Source organism: Cucurbita moschata, unplaced genomic scaffold, assembly GCF_002738365.1.
Source record: "Cucurbita moschata cultivar Rifu unplaced genomic scaffold, Cmos_1.0 Cmo_Scf00006, whole genome shotgun sequence".
Classification (NCBI taxonomy): Eukaryota; Viridiplantae; Streptophyta; class Magnoliopsida; order Cucurbitales; family Cucurbitaceae; genus Cucurbita; species Cucurbita moschata.
In genome coordinates this window covers 820,368-835,857 of record NW_019268522.1, presented here as the reverse complement: position 1 = coordinate 835,857, position 15,490 = coordinate 820,368, and the positions used below count along the sequence as shown (strand labels likewise).

Genomic DNA, 15,490 nt, shown 5'->3' with positions numbered 1-15,490 from the left:
CATATTACGTTCAACAAGATGAAGTCTTGTAGTGATATTCATTCCATTTCTTCTTGATTAACAAGCACTGGTAGTCCAATGGCACAATTTGCCATCTTACTGGGTGAAAAAGAATAAGGATTTTGACAATAAAAGCCTACCTGAACATGGGGTTTCTCAAAACCTAAAGAATTACAAGTCACATGTTCTCCAGTGATGCATCAACACTACTGCATCCAAATGCTTCAATCAGGAAGAAGGGATCAAGGTGGTTAAAGTGAGGCTCATCGTCGAAGTTAAAAGTCGCGTTATTTGCAGGTACCATTGGACAGTTTATATTATAATGAGAACTTGTTATGTCATCCATATTCCAAAGATCTGTAACTTCTCTGTTCTCTTCCTGGTTCCTTCTCTGTATATCATGTGCCTGATTTGCCCAATTGTCACTGCACATTTGCGGTTGAGGATAGCTAGTCTGGTTGATAACTTTCTTCTGCTTCTTATTATTCCCGTCGTCCTCATCCTTTTTCTTGCAGCTGCTTGATTCATTAACTTTTCTTTTATCTTGCAGGCCATTCTTGTTCAAATGGGTATTCCAGTAGTTCTTAACCTCATTATCAGTTCGACCAGGAAGCCGACCAGCAATCAGTGACCATCTGATCGAAGAAGTTTAACCATCAAAATATCCAAACATTCAGTCAGTTTACTCTTTTTACTATTAAGTATTGATTAAGCTTCGGAGATTAATTCGATACAAACCGACCTGTTGCCTAAAAGTTTATGCATACGGATAATTAGGTCCTCTTCCTCTTTGGACATGCCCCCGCGCTTTATATTGGGACGGAGGTAATTCTTCCATCTTAGTCTGCAGCTTTTCCCACCTCGCATCAAACCTGAGAGACCAGGTTAGGAACACATACACACATGCACCACATAAATGAAAAAAAAAACCGGATATCTTTGTCTCACTGTCTGTGTTAGAGTTATGTGAAAGATGAATAAGAGCCGACATAGAAATGTCTGTGCGTAGATCGATAATAGATAGTTTTGAGGTAATTTTTCTTTTACCTGATTCCTGGGAGACAGTTGCCCAATTCCCTTCACCATGAGTTTCCACATAGTTTCTGAGGATCAAATCTTCTTCTGGTTTCCATAAATTTTTCTTTGCCTGTTGCTTCATCGCTTTACTTTCCTCCATCACTCTTTTTTCCTCTTTCAGGTTGGTGACAATACACTTACAGGTTGTAATGATAACTCATATTATTAGATTTCTATATATATGACAGCAAAATGGGCACCCAGCACTGTCACATATTACTCGCAGGATGTTGCATTGTTGGGTCATGGATGCATCATCATTACGTTATTTGAGCTGGTGGATTGACGTGAGGGCCCTGGTTTGCTAAAAGCATATCTGCCTGCTTCTCAATCAAGACAGGTATTTCTCTCTCCCTTATTCGTATATTATTATTGAGCCTAGTCGCTAAAATAATAATTCTTACATAGTTTCAAAAAAGACACTAAGAACTCAAACCCACAACTAGTAGATATAGTCTTCTTTGAGTTTTTCCTTTCGGCTTTCCCCTCAAGGTTTTAAAACGCGTCTGCTAGGGAGAGGTTTCCACACCCTTATAAAGAATGTTTCGTTCTTCTCTCCAACGGATATGGGATCTCACAATCCACCCCCTTTAGGGTCTCTCATTCCCTTCTCCAATCAACGTGGGACCCTCCCGCCAATCCACCTCCTTCAGGGCCCAGTGTCCTGTTGGCACACCGCCTCGTGTCCACCCCCTTTCAGGGCTCAACCTCTTCACTGACACATCGCCCATGTCTGGCTCTAATTGCCCAAGCCCACCGCTATCAGATATTATCTTCTTTGGACTTTCCCTTTCAGGCTTCCCCTCAAGATTTTAAAAACATGTCTGCTAGCTAGTGAGAAGTTTCCACACCCTTATAAAGAATGTTTCGTTTTCCTCTCCAACTGATATGGGATCTCACAATAACAATGACGACAATGAAACTTTCGAACCCTTTCATTTTTATTGTGGGTCATGTGAAGGAAGGTACTACCTACTATCTGGAGGAAGCTTAAGTATTTAACAAGCTTTCGTGAGGAGCCACTCAAAGAAAAACAATGCAGCTTTTTCTAGAGAAGCAACCAGCCAATTGGGTCATCTTTTTGAGGTACAAATTTGAAAAGAAAAATAATTGAAGTGTTCATTGGCATTGTTACTGAGACAGAAGAGATTGATATGATTGCTCACATTTTTCTGCCATTCTATATCCATTTTTCTACTTGCAGGCGCTCGTAAAGATTCCATATCCATTCAGCTACTGTTCTTCCCTCATCACTATGATTTTTTCCCTTTTGCATCTGCCTGCCTGCTTCTCCATCAGGTACACGCACACTCCCTACAAACTCTTGTTTCTGAACTGAGTAGGCATATCATAAGAGGGTCGGGTTTGGTTTTTGTGATTGTTCTTGTTTCTTCTTCTCTTCGTAAAAAACAAATATTCAACATTTTATGGTAATTTTAATTTTATACGTTAAAATTTGGTGTGAGCTGCAGTTTACGAGTCAAATAATGAAAACAATGGCAGAATGGAGTCCTTTTAACTGTAAAAACTATTGTATAAATCTCTAATTGAGATCACATGTCGGATGGGGAGGGGAATGAAGCATTTTTTATAAGAGTCTGGAAACCTCTCCTTAGCCGACGCATTTTAAAAACCTTGAAGGGACGCCCGAAAGGGAAAGTCCAAAGAGGACAATATCGGCTAGCGGTGGGTTTAAGCTGTTACAAATCGTATCAGAGCCAGACATTAGGCGGTGTGCCAGCAAGGACGCTGGGTCCTAAAGAGGGGTGGATTATGAGATCCCACATCGACTGGAGAGGGGAACGAGTGCTAGCAAGGATGCTGGACCTCGAAGGGGAGTAAACTGTGAGATCCCGCATCGATTGGAGAGGTGAGACAAAGTATTCTCTATAAGAGTGTGGAAATTTCTCCATAGCAGACGCATTTTAAAAACCTTGAAGAGAAAGTCCAAAGAAGAGATTATTACATAACTTTAAAAACCATTTAATACCCTAAACTTTCAATCTTGTTATGTAAGGTTCCTAACATAATCAATATTCTTTAAAACCAACCGATCTATTAGACATAAAATTAAATTGTACATAATAAAAACTTAAACGTACAAATTTGTATACAAACAATCGATTCATTTAAAAAATGTCGAATATGTCATCAAACCTATCAAATTATAAATGTGAATTGGGTGTTCTGCTGCCACTATGTTCAAATATTGCTCAATTATAACTCTTAGTTTTTTCCTTTTCTGCTATGAGATAGCTACCCATTCTTTTCCTTTCCCACCATGTTTTGTACCTCCCTCTGCCCAACAGTTCTCTAAATCAAAGAAATAGTGTTTGTTGGGATAGGATTACATCATGCCTTGGACGGAACCTCCTTCATGGATTCCATAATTTAGATTGCAAAAAAACAAAAAAAAAAACAATTAACCTTAATAACTATGTTTTCTTGGGGCTTCTCTGTTTAACTATGTTTTTAGTTTTCTAATTTTAGAAATTAAGCTCAGTAACATTATTGTCTTTTTTGCTTTCCTTTTTTTTTTTTCTTTTTTTTTTGTTAAAATGTTATTTTACATATATATATATATTGATAGTATAGTTACTAAATTGAAAGTATAAAGATAAAATAGAATGACCTTTCTTTTTTAACTTTAATACGTTCTTAAATCTGAGCCAAGGTTTTTTAGTTGCATTTGCTTTTATTTTTTTATTTGTTTGTATATTTAGTTATTTATTTATTTTAGGTTTAAAACCATGGACAGTGAGGAGTATTTTAACTTTTAATTTTTTGGTGAAAGATACAAAACTCTCTTGATCGAGATGATCGAGAACATGTAACTTAACTAGTATAAATAACCTTGTTATCACAAGATCATTTGTTGAGCGTAAGCTAAGAAATTTTAATTTTTTTTAACTACCAATTATTGAAGAATTTCTATAATTATAATACAATCTAAAAAATAAAAATAAAAATAAAAATAAAGCTACCATTGTAAATTGCATTTATGTGTTGGTTCTAAGTTGAAAAAGTTGACAGTGTCTTCAAAATTACAAGTTAAAGAGTTTAATTAATGAAATTATAACCGGTTGTAAATTAATATAGTTTTAAAATTTAGAGTTTAAATTGATATGATTTCTAAGTATGTATTGAGTTATTTTTTATTATTGTATTTGTTATTCCATATGTTTGAATATTATCATTTTTATTATTTTTAAATTATACTTAATAATGAACATTCCTCTGTTTTTTTTTTTTTTTTTTTTTGTCGTCGTCAAAGATGTATCTTTGTTTGTTTAGGTATGTTCGAGTTAGCAAAAATAAATAAGAAAGAAAAAACTTTCATTTTATTCTTGTATAACAAAACATTAGAATATGGATTAAAAAGGTATATATTTAGATAAAACGTACGACCTTTTAAAGTATTGGACTAGTTTTGTTAATTTACTTGAGAACTTCATTGAAACCTTTTAGAAAACACCCAAACATTAAGAGAGTCCATAGAAAATTACCAGCGGGGTAAAAATGAAGTTTTTTTCCTGTTCCTAGAACTGAACACCAACAAAAAGAAACAAGAGCACAAATTCCAAAGCATAGAAATGAAAGGATTTGACACATTTGGGCCTCTTAGAGGCTGTGATTCCCTTCCACTTTTTCCCACTAATTCCACAATCACATACCCATCTTTCTTTTTATAAGCTGAGATTCCCTCTCTGTTAAAGTTGGAACCCAAAAATTGCAATCATTCTCAAATCAAACCCTTCAAACCAGCCCCCCCTCTGATTCCTCATTTTGTTTCTGTTTGCTGTTTGCTGTTTCTTTTTCTTTTTCTTTTCTTGGGAATATTTGAACTCTTTGAAAGGCACACAGTTTGCTCTCTTTATGCTATATTATTGACTATACCTTCCATCTCTATGCATCATAATCGTACCGACGTATAGTCATAGTGACTAGTAGTTTAAGTTTGATTGAATTTGTAACCGTTCAAGCTAGTTCTCTTTAGACTTTTTCTCAAGGTTTTAGAAAAGGTCTAGCCCTATACTTCAACTAGTACTTTGCATCGTCCTGTGATTGGTTCTGTACCATTTGTAACAGTTCAAGCCCACTGCTAGTAGATATTGTCCTCTTTGGGTACACTAAAACGAGTGCCAGCGAGGATGTTGGGTCTCGAAGGGAGGGTGGATTGTGAGATCCCACATCGATTGAAGAGAGGAACGAGTGTCAGCGAGGACGCCGGTCCCAAAGGGGGGTGAGATCCCACATCTAACTATTTTCTTTCTTTGCAAATAGAAACTCCATCCTCATTCCATATGCACAACTTCAGGTAGAAAATACAGCTTTAAAAAGTTATGTCTATCAATCAAGTAGGTGATTCTCGATTAGCTCTTGGACTTTCAGGTCGTTTTACTCTCTTTCAAACGGTACAAGACTCTAGTCAAATCGACCTTCCCTCTCATTTCAGGACAAGGCAAGGAATTCATTATCCAATACCTCGACTCCTCAAGGAACACCCTAGGTTCTCTCGTTCCATAGTCTTTATCTTCTTCTTATATGGATGGCACAAAATCAAACGAAAAAAAAAGGGGAAAAGTAGAAAGAATAGAAAGAAAGAAAGAACCTTGTATGTGTGAATGATATAATCCAAGATGGACTTTTCAAAGTGTCCTTTTCCATCACTTTGTTTTTATTTTTATTTTTTCCTTTTTTAACCTCAAGGATTATGCACTAAATTAAGAGTAAGTTGATTATTTTAAATAAATGAAAAGGGACAAAACATGTCATGAAAGTCACAAACCCCACCCACTTTGCTTATTATCTAAGCAAATCTTTTTTTTTCTCTATTTATATTATATTATGTTTATATAGCGAGGATCAAAAGTCTTAATCAACTTCCTAACTCCGACAATAAAGGTAATTATGATGTCAATGCTACAATCTTTGCATCCGAATTACGGGACACGTTTTAGTTCTTTATGTTTATAGGAGTTTACGATGAAATTTATCATTTCATCTTGGAAATACGTTCCTGATTGTATAGATATAACATTATTAACATCATTTACGAATGACGTGAGATCTAGTAGTAGCAGTTGAGGATTGTTTATAAAAAAAAAAATTAAAGTAAATAGAAAAAGCATATAATATAAAAAATATTTGAAAGGAAGAAGATATAATAGATTATGTGAAATATAATTTATAAAGTTGCCATTTATAAGATCCCATATATGATAAGAAATTAAATGGGTAATTCTTATGAAATAATTTATACTTTAAAAAGAAATAAAATTAAAAGAATTAAAAATCACAAGAGTGGGTCTTGGGGCTCTCTTCATTGGGTCAATACATTTGATTGGCCTTAAATGTATCATGTCCACTCACACGTGCGCTCCTATAGAATAATTTTTTTGTCTAGGTATTTGATTGTGAACCATGGAGCCAAACCAAATCGATTTTTTCTCCTCCTCGACCAACGTCTTCGTTGGCACTCTTTCCTTTCTCTAATCGATGTGGGACCCGTCAAATTCATCCTGCTTTGGAGCCCAACATCCTTACTGGTACACTATCTCGTGTCTACCCCCTTTGGAGAACAGCCTCCTCGCTGGCACATAGTCTGGTGTCTGGTAGCGTCCTCGCTAACACTCTTTCCTTTCTCTAATCGATGTGGGACCCCATCAAATCCACCCCTCTTTGGGGCCCAGCGTCCTCACAGGTACACTGTCTCGTGTCTACCCCCTTTGGGGAACAGCCTCTTCGTTAGTACATAATCCGGTGTCTGACTCTGATACCATTTGTAACGGCCTAGATCCACTGCTAGCAGATATTGTTCTCTTTGGACTTTCCCTTTCGGGCTTCCTCTCGAGGCTTTAAAACTCGTTTGTTAGGGGAAGGTTTCCACACCCTTATAAAGGTGTTTTGTTCTCTCCCCAACCAATGTGGGACATCATAGTAACTCAAGTTGTTCGAGTTATCTAGTCATATGAACACAAGTAGAGTTGAAAAATAGAAAACGAAGATCCAAAATTGTTCAAGTTATCTAGTCATATAGACCCGAGTAGAGTTGGAAAATAAAAAATGAAGATTTAAAGTTGTTCGAGTCACTACTACTAATGCTCATAGAACTACGCGTGTGGTTGCATGATTTTTATAAATTATAACATATATTTTAAAGTTTAAATTAGAGATTTAATCTCTAAACTTCGAGATTTATGTCTATTTGGTCCTTACATTTTTAAAAATATTTAAGAAGTCCTGCAAAACTTAAATTTTTTAATAGAATCGAGAATTTAAAAAAAATTAATAGACAAAATTTGTAATTTTGAAATTTTGTGGATTAAATTTTTTTTATTTATAAACTAAATTTGTAATTTAACTTATTTTAAAATTTAAAAATATATATATATATATATATATATATATATATGAACATAACATATGTTGGAAGTTCGACGATGACACAAATATTTTTAAAATTAAAGTATGATTTAAACACTAAAATAAGAAATAAATTAAAAAAATAAAAAATTTATTAAATTATCTCTTTCTCTTATCTTTATTTTATTTTATTATTTTTGACAATCTTATCTAATAGATTATACTATTAAGTTGTTGACATTTGAAATTGAATATATTAATATTATTATGACATTTGATTGATTAAAATATATTAAGGATTTTTCATTATTAATAAAAGAAAAAACAGTATTAAAAAAGAATAGACGAATAATGACACGTGGAAACATCCTAGAAACTTCTTGAAAAGGATTTTTTTTTTTTTTAAATGATAAAGTGCTAATTTATTCCCAATTTTTTTTAATCTATTAATTATCACTTATTCAAAAAAATTATATTTGGAAATAATTAATTGTATCTACTAATTACCATAATTTAATTAATTAGTTGTATTCAACAAAAAGTGTAATTAATTATGAATCTGGATTTGGGTCCTATTTAGAATTTTATATTTTTTATGACTAAAATAAGAATCATTCTTTTCAAATTATTAAAAGAAATTTATAAATTTATAAATTATTAATATTAATTAATTAATATTTATTGGGACCCACCCTGACAAAGATTCACTTTTTTTTTACCTCATTTGTAATTTTATAGTCATTAAAAAATGATAATAATAATAATAATAATAAATGTCATTTTTACTATTAATAAATAGAAACAAAAAATATTATTTAATGGCTTTTTTTTTTTATATATATTCCTTAAAATTTGAATTTTAATTTCAATCCTTTCTATTTTCTAGATCTTATTATTATTTTTTTTTTAATTTTAAATCTCTAAGTAAATTTTATAATTAGTTTAATAATTTTTAGTTTTTTTAAATTAAACCCTTTTCTTATTTTATTATTTTTTTTACATTTTTTATTTGAAAATCTTATAATATAACCGTTCAATAATAAATTAAAATTTTGAATTTCTTTGAGATCAATAAAGCTTTTATTTGGAGGTAAAATTTTAAGTAAACTGCCTCTTTTTTCTTTTAATTATTAAAAAAATAAAATAAAATAAATACACAGGTCGATCGCCCATTATTAACTTAACTACTATGATATCTAATGTTCATAAGTTATAATTAAAACATTTATCTTCGACTAAAACGTCATGATTTAATCTTTCGACATTGTTGAACGGAATAAAATATTAGATTATTTTGATTAATTTAGTAGATAAATAATTCATTATTTTAATTGATTAGGTAAGTCTCACCATGTTAAAATAGACACGATTGTAGAGAATCACACTCTCCCGTCATTCTAGATAAATACGAAATGGTCTGATTAGAACCGTTTAAAATATAAGTGTCATGCGGAATAGACACATGGCTGTTTTTCTCGCGATATATTGACGATATGATAAAATCACGTATCACGATATGATAAGCGAGATAATGAGATGGTGAAAAAGCCTGTGGCCTTATTTTAGCATCCGATTCTTACACGCTTGTTTAATGACAAAAGAGTAATTGAAATAGCCAAAAGGATAAATGGTACTCGCGCGAGTAGACAAAGTTTCTACTCGCTTGAACTATTGTGCTACGTGTCATTTCACCTACCAAAATTTTGTGAGGTTTTATTGTAAAGAAATTATTATCATAAATAAATAAATAAAATTGCCCTAAAAGAAATACTCCTAATTTTTAAATTTTTTTTAATAATACGAATACGAGAACAGGTGTCAGGAATGCCATAGAGGTCACAAGGTCTAAAATTCTCTAACTTATAGTGATAGGTTAGTGAACTGCTCGGGATTGGACCAAGATAGGTCTGCCTGAAAGCTCAAAGCATTAGGCTCTTGTCTCGCTCTCTAGATATTCTTCTTATTTGAAAAAGGGTATCAGACTCTCGATCGAATGCGATTGCACCTATCTCTGCTTTCTTCAGAGCGGTAGGATTGGGACGTAAGAATCCCATATCCTTGTAAACCCCTAGTGAACCGATAGGTGGGAGCAGAGAAACCTTGGGTCGGGAAGCTCTAGATAATGATAAATTTTTTTAAATTTACCGCCACTAAGGGAATATTTCTACAATAGAGACCATTTATAAGGATCCTATCGCTAACATATAATATCTGATTTGACCCACTACATATCGTCGTCGGCCTCACAAGTTTCCACACTCTGACCTTCATTCCCCTCTCTAATCGATATGAGTTCTCACAATCCACCATTTCGGGGTCGAGTGCCCTTGATGACACACTGCCCTCATGTTTGACTTTGATACTATTTATAACAACTCAAATTTGTCAGATATTGTTTGATTTGTCACGTTAAGTATTGTCGGCAATTTCACAATTTTAAAATGCTTCTGTTGGGGAAAGGTTTCCGTACTATTGTATGAATTGTGAGAATCCACATCGATTAGGAATCGGATTCTACGTCATCTTTGTTAAAGAAAAGTATTATTCTCTGCTTTTTAATTTTCTTATATACGAAACTTTATAAATAATCACGTTTTTTGAAAAACGAGATAGAGTAATGATATAAAGATGGAAAAGAAAGGATAAAAATAAAGAGAATCCATATATTCTAATTTGTTTTCCTAACTAAATTATAAAATTAATATATTCCAATTTGTTTTATTATTATTTGATTTTTTTTTTCTATTCATTTTTTAAAATTATATTTGTTTTATCATGATTATTTATTTTATTTGTGACAAAATATTTAAATTTTTTTAATTAAAATTTAAAAAATATTTCTGTAAAATTAGTGCTTAAACGAAGTTTTAATATTCTATTTAACATGTTAATTTATTTTATAATACCAAAATGAGATTTTTTTAAGTTTGAAAAAAAATTAAATAAAAATGGGTGGGCGCTCGAAACGGTGCCGTTTTAAGGAGAGGTAAAGAAAGACAAACGAGACTGCCACGTGTCGAACAATGGATGGTTGAAATTTTAAAATCAATTTAAAGCGTCTTTTTCCGTGCCACGTATTTCAACCAAAGGTTCACGTTTTGCATGGCAACTCTTCTACTCCAACCTCATCTTTCAGCGCGTGACTCTCACGCTCCTTTTTTTTTTTTTAAATCATAAATTTGTTCATTTATAGTATGTTTGATTGGTTGGAAATATTTTGGAAAATTAAATATTAATTCCAACCATTCATTATTTCTTCTCCCAACGTGAACTTATTATTTTTTTTTTCAACCGCTCTTTTTCAGACACAGATAGAATAATCGAGAAACAGAGCTCGATAAAAGAACGAGAAGACCTAGAATATAGAATATTGTAACAAGAACGATTCAGCATATTTAGATTCCTATATATCCGCTCATTAGGTCTTATAAAGGACTGAACAAATAACATGTACAATACTCGAATCTTCGATATAGGAGTTAAACACAGTATTTATGCACGTCGTGTGATTTTTTAGGCATGACACCGAGTAAGTATCCAAAAAAAATTCATGTTATAAAAATTGTTAACATTTGGTAAAAAAAAAAAAAAAAATAACCGAACCACCGATCTTAAATGAATTTTTAAAAATTATTTATGTCAATTGGATGATGAAAGTCCTTCATCGGCTAATTTAGGGAACGATCATGGGTTTATAATAAAGGAATACCATCTCCATTGCTACGAGCCATTTTAGGAAAGCCCAAAACAAAGTCACGAGAGCTTATGTTTAAAGGAGAAAATATTAATTATGAATATCATATAAATTAATATATTTTCCTTTTGTTTAATTAATTTTGTCCAATTAAAAATAACAGATTTTTAAAACTTATAAAATAAAATTTTAAAGTTTGTTTTAATTTAATATACTATATTCAGAAATGGTAATAATAAATATTTTCAGTTACTTTTTAAAAAATATATAATAAAATCTAATTTAATTATTCGTGGCGGCCTTATAAATAATACGTGTGACACATTTATATTTGAATTGTTATTGCAAATAATAAATTAATTAATTAAAATTTAATACAACTTTATTTGAAATCATTCTTTTAGTACCACCTTCATTGAATCCAAATATAATAATATATATATATATATATATATATATATATATATATCTAAGATTAATTAATTAATTATTTATTTATTTGGAATCTTGTTGACAAAGTAGAAGGAAACTTCATTGTCATTACCTACATATAAAATTAATCATTTTTCCTAATCAACATTCTAAGAGTCAAAATTTGTGTGCGCGTCGAAAATATTTGAATTTACTCGAACATGATTGTAATGTCAAATCGAGCTGAGCTCAATAGTTTTTTATGTGTATCATCGACCGTGAAATTAAACGTTCAAATCTTTTCACTTGAAATATTGTTGAACTAATTTGTCATTCAGACTTTTCGACTTTTGATCGAGTTACAGTTTTCTATCTCGTCCAAAGATGACTTACTGTAGAACTTCTGCATTGACGAATGAGCAAATGGAAAAGGATGCAGAGTTGGTTTACTACTCGATCGGGAGCATTTGGAATATGCTATGTTATTTAACTATCGAGCCCCAAACAACGAGGCATAGTGAAAACGTCGACTCCTTGGCTCGATTAACAACAACATATGAAATAGACTTAATCACGACAGTGCCTCTAGACCCTACACGAAGTAAGTATAATGAGGAAAGATGTCACTGATGTTAACCATAGATTGACCCATTAGTACGCTACTTGCTGAGCAGTGGCAGAAGCACAACAATAAAGTTGTAACTTCCCAAATCCACCGCTAGCAGATATTGTTCTATTTGGGCTTTCCCTTTCAGGCTTCCCCTCGAGGCTTTAAAATGCGTCTGTTAGGGGAGGTTTTTACACTCATATAAATGGCGGTTTGTTCTCCTCCCCAACCAATGTGGGACATCACATACTTGAGGACGGGACGTTATGTAGTAAAGGCTACTTGCTACTTCTCTCAAATGTCTTACCTCTAATGAGACTAGTTGTGTCATACGAAAAAACCATGAAAGAAAATGTGGTAACCACTCGGGACCTAAATCCCTCGTACTCCAAGTAGTGAAACAAGGTAAACATAAGCTAACCATGGTCAACAACGCACAAAAATGCACTAAAAGGAGGAGCTCAACGTCTGAATGAAGGTGTCGGACTCCTAAATTTAAGTTGACCCGTGCAAAGATTGCTCGAAATCTAAAAAATTAAGAAAGATGGAGGTAGGTCAAGATGGGTCGATCCATATAAGCCAACCTATACTAACGAGACCGATCTATGTCGGACGTAGTTATTGAGTCAAATATTATTTTATTTTATTTCTCATTCTCTCTCTTACAAAATAGATAATGTACTTAAAACAAGACAATGGCTGGTCTTGAAAAAGGAGGGAAACAAGAAGGTTATTTTTGTAATTTTATTAGGTAGTGGGTTAAGTTAGAAAATCCCGCAAAAGCAGCCGAAGCTTTAAGACAAGATAATTCAACTGACTTATCATGTACTTATCAAATGATAAGTGAGAGTACTTATCACAGTATTTTTTATCATCTCGTTCTCGGTCGCGCGGTCGCGGTATTTAATTTGTCCGATCTCTGTTTCTTCGCATTTCTCTCTCTTCTAAATCCCTAATCCTCTAGTCCTTCTGTGTATAAAAGCTTCCACCAAAAGTGCTTGAGAGAGAAACTAGAGCGAGAAAAAGCACTGAAACTCTTCTAAATTTCTTAGTCTTCGTCGTATTCATCTTCATCCTTTGAAGGACTTCCGATCTGACTTGCCTATCTCGCGGAGGTATTGGTTATTTTGCTATCTGGTCATTTCTGTAAATTGTTATATGTAATTCGCAACTTTCTCAGCACGTTCGGTTTTGGATTTCTTGTCTTGGAAATTGTAATTTTCTATGTTTTTGTGCGTTTTGATGTTGTTAATGTTGTTGATCTGCTTGAGTAGATCGTTCAGAGGCTTGTTCTTAAAATTGAAGACATAAATATGTCTTCGCTTAGCAGAGAGCTCGTGTTTCTCATACTTCAGTTTCTGGACGAGGAGAAATTCAAGGAGACAGTTCATAAGTATGTTTAGTTTTTTTTGAATTTTCTTGTCGTTTTGTCTTCGCATGTCTGTTGTAATTTGGGTGGTGTTGCTGATTTTTGTTTTTGTTTTGGTGGAGGTTGGAGCAAGAGTCGGGGTTTTTCTTCAACATGAGATATTTTGAGGATATGGTTACGAATGGCGAGTGGGAAGAGGTGGAGAAGTATCTATCTGGTTTCACGAAGGTTGATGATAATAGATACTCCATGAAGATTTTTTTTGAAATTCGGAAGCAGAAGTACCTTGAAGCTTTAGACAAGTAAAGATAAATTCTATGAATTTGATTTCTGCTGCTATGCTTTTTCATTTGACAATTTGCTTTCTTCACGTCAACTTTACTAAGGATAGAATAAAATTGTAGGCCGGATAGAGCGAAAGCTGTGGATATTTTAGTTAAGGATTTGAAAGTGTTTGCGGCGTTTAATGAAGACCTTTTCAAGGAGATTACACAGTTATTGACTTTGGATAACTTCAGGTACGGGTTACTTGGTTTAAAAAAATGTAGCTGCTCAGATACCGTGGACCTTTTGTTCCTGAATTTAAATTTATGTTTTTCTGTAGCAATGTTAGGAGATCTCATGAAACGTGTTATTTTGCACAGAGATAATGAGCAGTTATCAAAATATGGAGACACTAAGTCTGCTAGGGGCATAATGCTTGCTGAATTGAAAAAATTGATTGAAGCTAATCCACTTTTTCGTGATAAGCTTCAATTTCCAACCTTGAAGAACTCAAGATTGCGTACTCTAATTAATCAGAGGTCTCTTGACTAATTCTGTTTTTTTTCTCGCTATATTATGGGTGGATTATTGCATTAATTTTTAAAACCTGAATTTTCTACATTCTTTTTTTCCAAATTGAGGATGCAGTTTAAATTGGCAGCACCAGCTCTGTAAGAATCCGAGGCCAAACCCTGACATCAAAACCTTATTTGTAGACCATAGTTGTGGACAACCTAATGGTGCCAGGGCTCCATCTCCTGTGACTAATCCCTTAATGGGGTCTGTTCCGAAGGCTGCAGCCTTTCCTCCCTTGGGTGCACATGGTGTAAGTTTAGAAGGAGATTGTTTTGTTTTATGATTTGTCAAGATATTTGATTTTTTTTTATCCTCTGGAGTTTGAATGCTGGTCTACTTTGTGTGCGTGTAGCCATTTCAGCCTACACCAGCTGCTCTTCCTACTTCTTTAGCTGGATGGATGGGAAATCCGTCCTCTGTGCCTCACCCATCAGCTTCTGCCGGGCCTATTGGTCTCAATGCAGCTAATAATGCGGGTAGGATGTGAATCTTCTTCTTCCTTTTTCCTCTAAGGGTGAGGGTATAAGCATTTACATGTTTGCATTAATTATGCTGCATATGTATGTAATGAACACTTGTAGTCTTTTATCTTCGTCATGGCATAACTTATAGGTTGCATAAACAAGGTGAAGAAAAGTATAACAAAATAATAGCGTGTAATTTTTTTATATTATTTAAATTGATCCACTGTTCAACCCTTCTTGTTGTGATTGGTGAAGATGACAAAATAATAGCGTGCAATGCTAGTCAAGTTTCTTTATTGTCCACCTCTATCTACTCTTGTGTTTTTTTTCCCTCTGATCTAATCTCACCCTGTGATTTCTGATTAATTTTGTTAGCAGCTATTTTAAAGCGTCCCAGAACTCCTCCTACCAATAACCCAACTATGGACTATCAAACAGCTGATTCTGAACATGTGTTGAAACGAGCAAGACCATTTGGATTATCTGAAGAGGTACTGCTTAACTGCTTCTACTTTCTTTTTTATTTCTTTTACTCTCTTTTTCCCTGTATTTTATGCATTCCAGAACATTGCCTTTCAGCCTTCACGTTGTACATTTTAATTGAAAGTCTTAGCACTTATCTCCTGTAAGAACAAAAAAAAAAAAAAAAAAAAAAAAAAAAA

At 33.2% G+C, this 15,490-nt stretch overlaps 2 protein-coding genes and 2 long non-coding RNA genes across 8 annotated transcripts in view; 3 read left to right on the top strand and 1 right to left on the bottom strand.

The window, feature by feature from the left end:
* Positions 1 to 4: 4 nt before the first annotated feature.
* On the bottom strand, positions 5 to 1,205 carry LOC111443992 (transcription factor WER-like). Its single transcript, XM_023081885.1, has 3 exons — positions 1,048 to 1,205; positions 743 to 872; positions 5 to 635 (listed from the first exon to the last, which is right to left on the bottom strand). Exons 1-3 carry the CDS (start codon positions 1,175 to 1,177, stop codon positions 179 to 181), a joined length of 717 nt encoding a protein of 238 aa, XP_022937653.1. The 5' UTR covers positions 1,178 to 1,205; the 3' UTR covers positions 5 to 178.
* On the top strand, positions 185 to 6,230 carry LOC111443993. Of its 3 annotated transcripts, XR_002710626.1 has the most exons (6): positions 185 to 297; positions 551 to 825; positions 1,199 to 1,417; positions 2,039 to 2,163; positions 2,282 to 2,376; positions 5,938 to 6,230. It is a non-coding gene; the product is annotated as an uncharacterized LOC111443993 (long non-coding RNA). The 3 variants fall into 3 exon arrangements; XR_002710627.1 differs by lacking the exon at positions 5,938 to 6,230 and having other exon boundaries at positions 1,266 to 1,417; positions 2,282 to 2,548; XR_002710625.1 differs by lacking the exon at positions 5,938 to 6,230 and having other exon boundaries at positions 2,282 to 2,548.
* Positions 5,398 to 5,747, top strand: LOC111443995. The gene is made up of 2 exons (XR_002710629.1): positions 5,398 to 5,435; positions 5,534 to 5,747. It is a non-coding gene; the product is annotated as an uncharacterized LOC111443995 (long non-coding RNA).
* Positions 6,231 to 13,098: 6,868 nt separating the features above from the next.
* The window catches only part of LOC111444155 (topless-related protein 4-like), an 11,885-nt gene continuing 9,493 nt past the window's right edge, over positions 13,099 to 15,490 (top strand). For 2 of the 3 annotated variants that reach the window (XR_002710657.1, XM_023082134.1), the window contains exons 1-8: positions 13,099 to 13,270; positions 13,430 to 13,548; positions 13,647 to 13,826; positions 13,929 to 14,042; positions 14,169 to 14,327; positions 14,437 to 14,614; positions 14,717 to 14,840; positions 15,204 to 15,319. Coding sequence is in view for 2 of the 3 variants with exons in the window: in XM_023082134.1 (XP_022937902.1) it covers positions 13,469 to 13,548; positions 13,647 to 13,826; positions 13,929 to 14,042; positions 14,169 to 14,327; positions 14,437 to 14,614; positions 14,717 to 14,840; positions 15,204 to 15,319 (951 nt within the window). In the remaining variant the exon portion in view is untranslated. The remainder of the gene's footprint in view (positions 13,271 to 13,429; positions 13,549 to 13,646; positions 13,827 to 13,928; positions 14,043 to 14,168; positions 14,328 to 14,436; positions 14,615 to 14,716; positions 14,841 to 15,203; positions 15,320 to 15,490) is intronic. The other variant, XM_023082135.1, reaches the window with a different exon arrangement.

What these genes read in the sequence shown, in the direction of transcription:
- LOC111443992 (XM_023081885.1), bottom strand. Translation starts at nt 1,177, where the DNA reads ATGGAGGAAAGTAAAGCGATGAAGCAACAGGCAAAGAAAAATTTATGG. An exon ending in AACTGTCTCCCAGGAATCAG is followed by an intron (nt 873 to 1,047) that starts GTAAAAGAAAAA and finishes CTGGTCTCTCAG; the next exon opens with GTTTGATGCGAGGTGGGAAA. An exon ending in CATAAACTTTTAGGCAACAG is followed by an intron (nt 636 to 742) that starts GTCGGTTTGTAT and finishes TTCTTCGATCAG; the next exon opens with ATGGTCACTGATTGCTGGTC.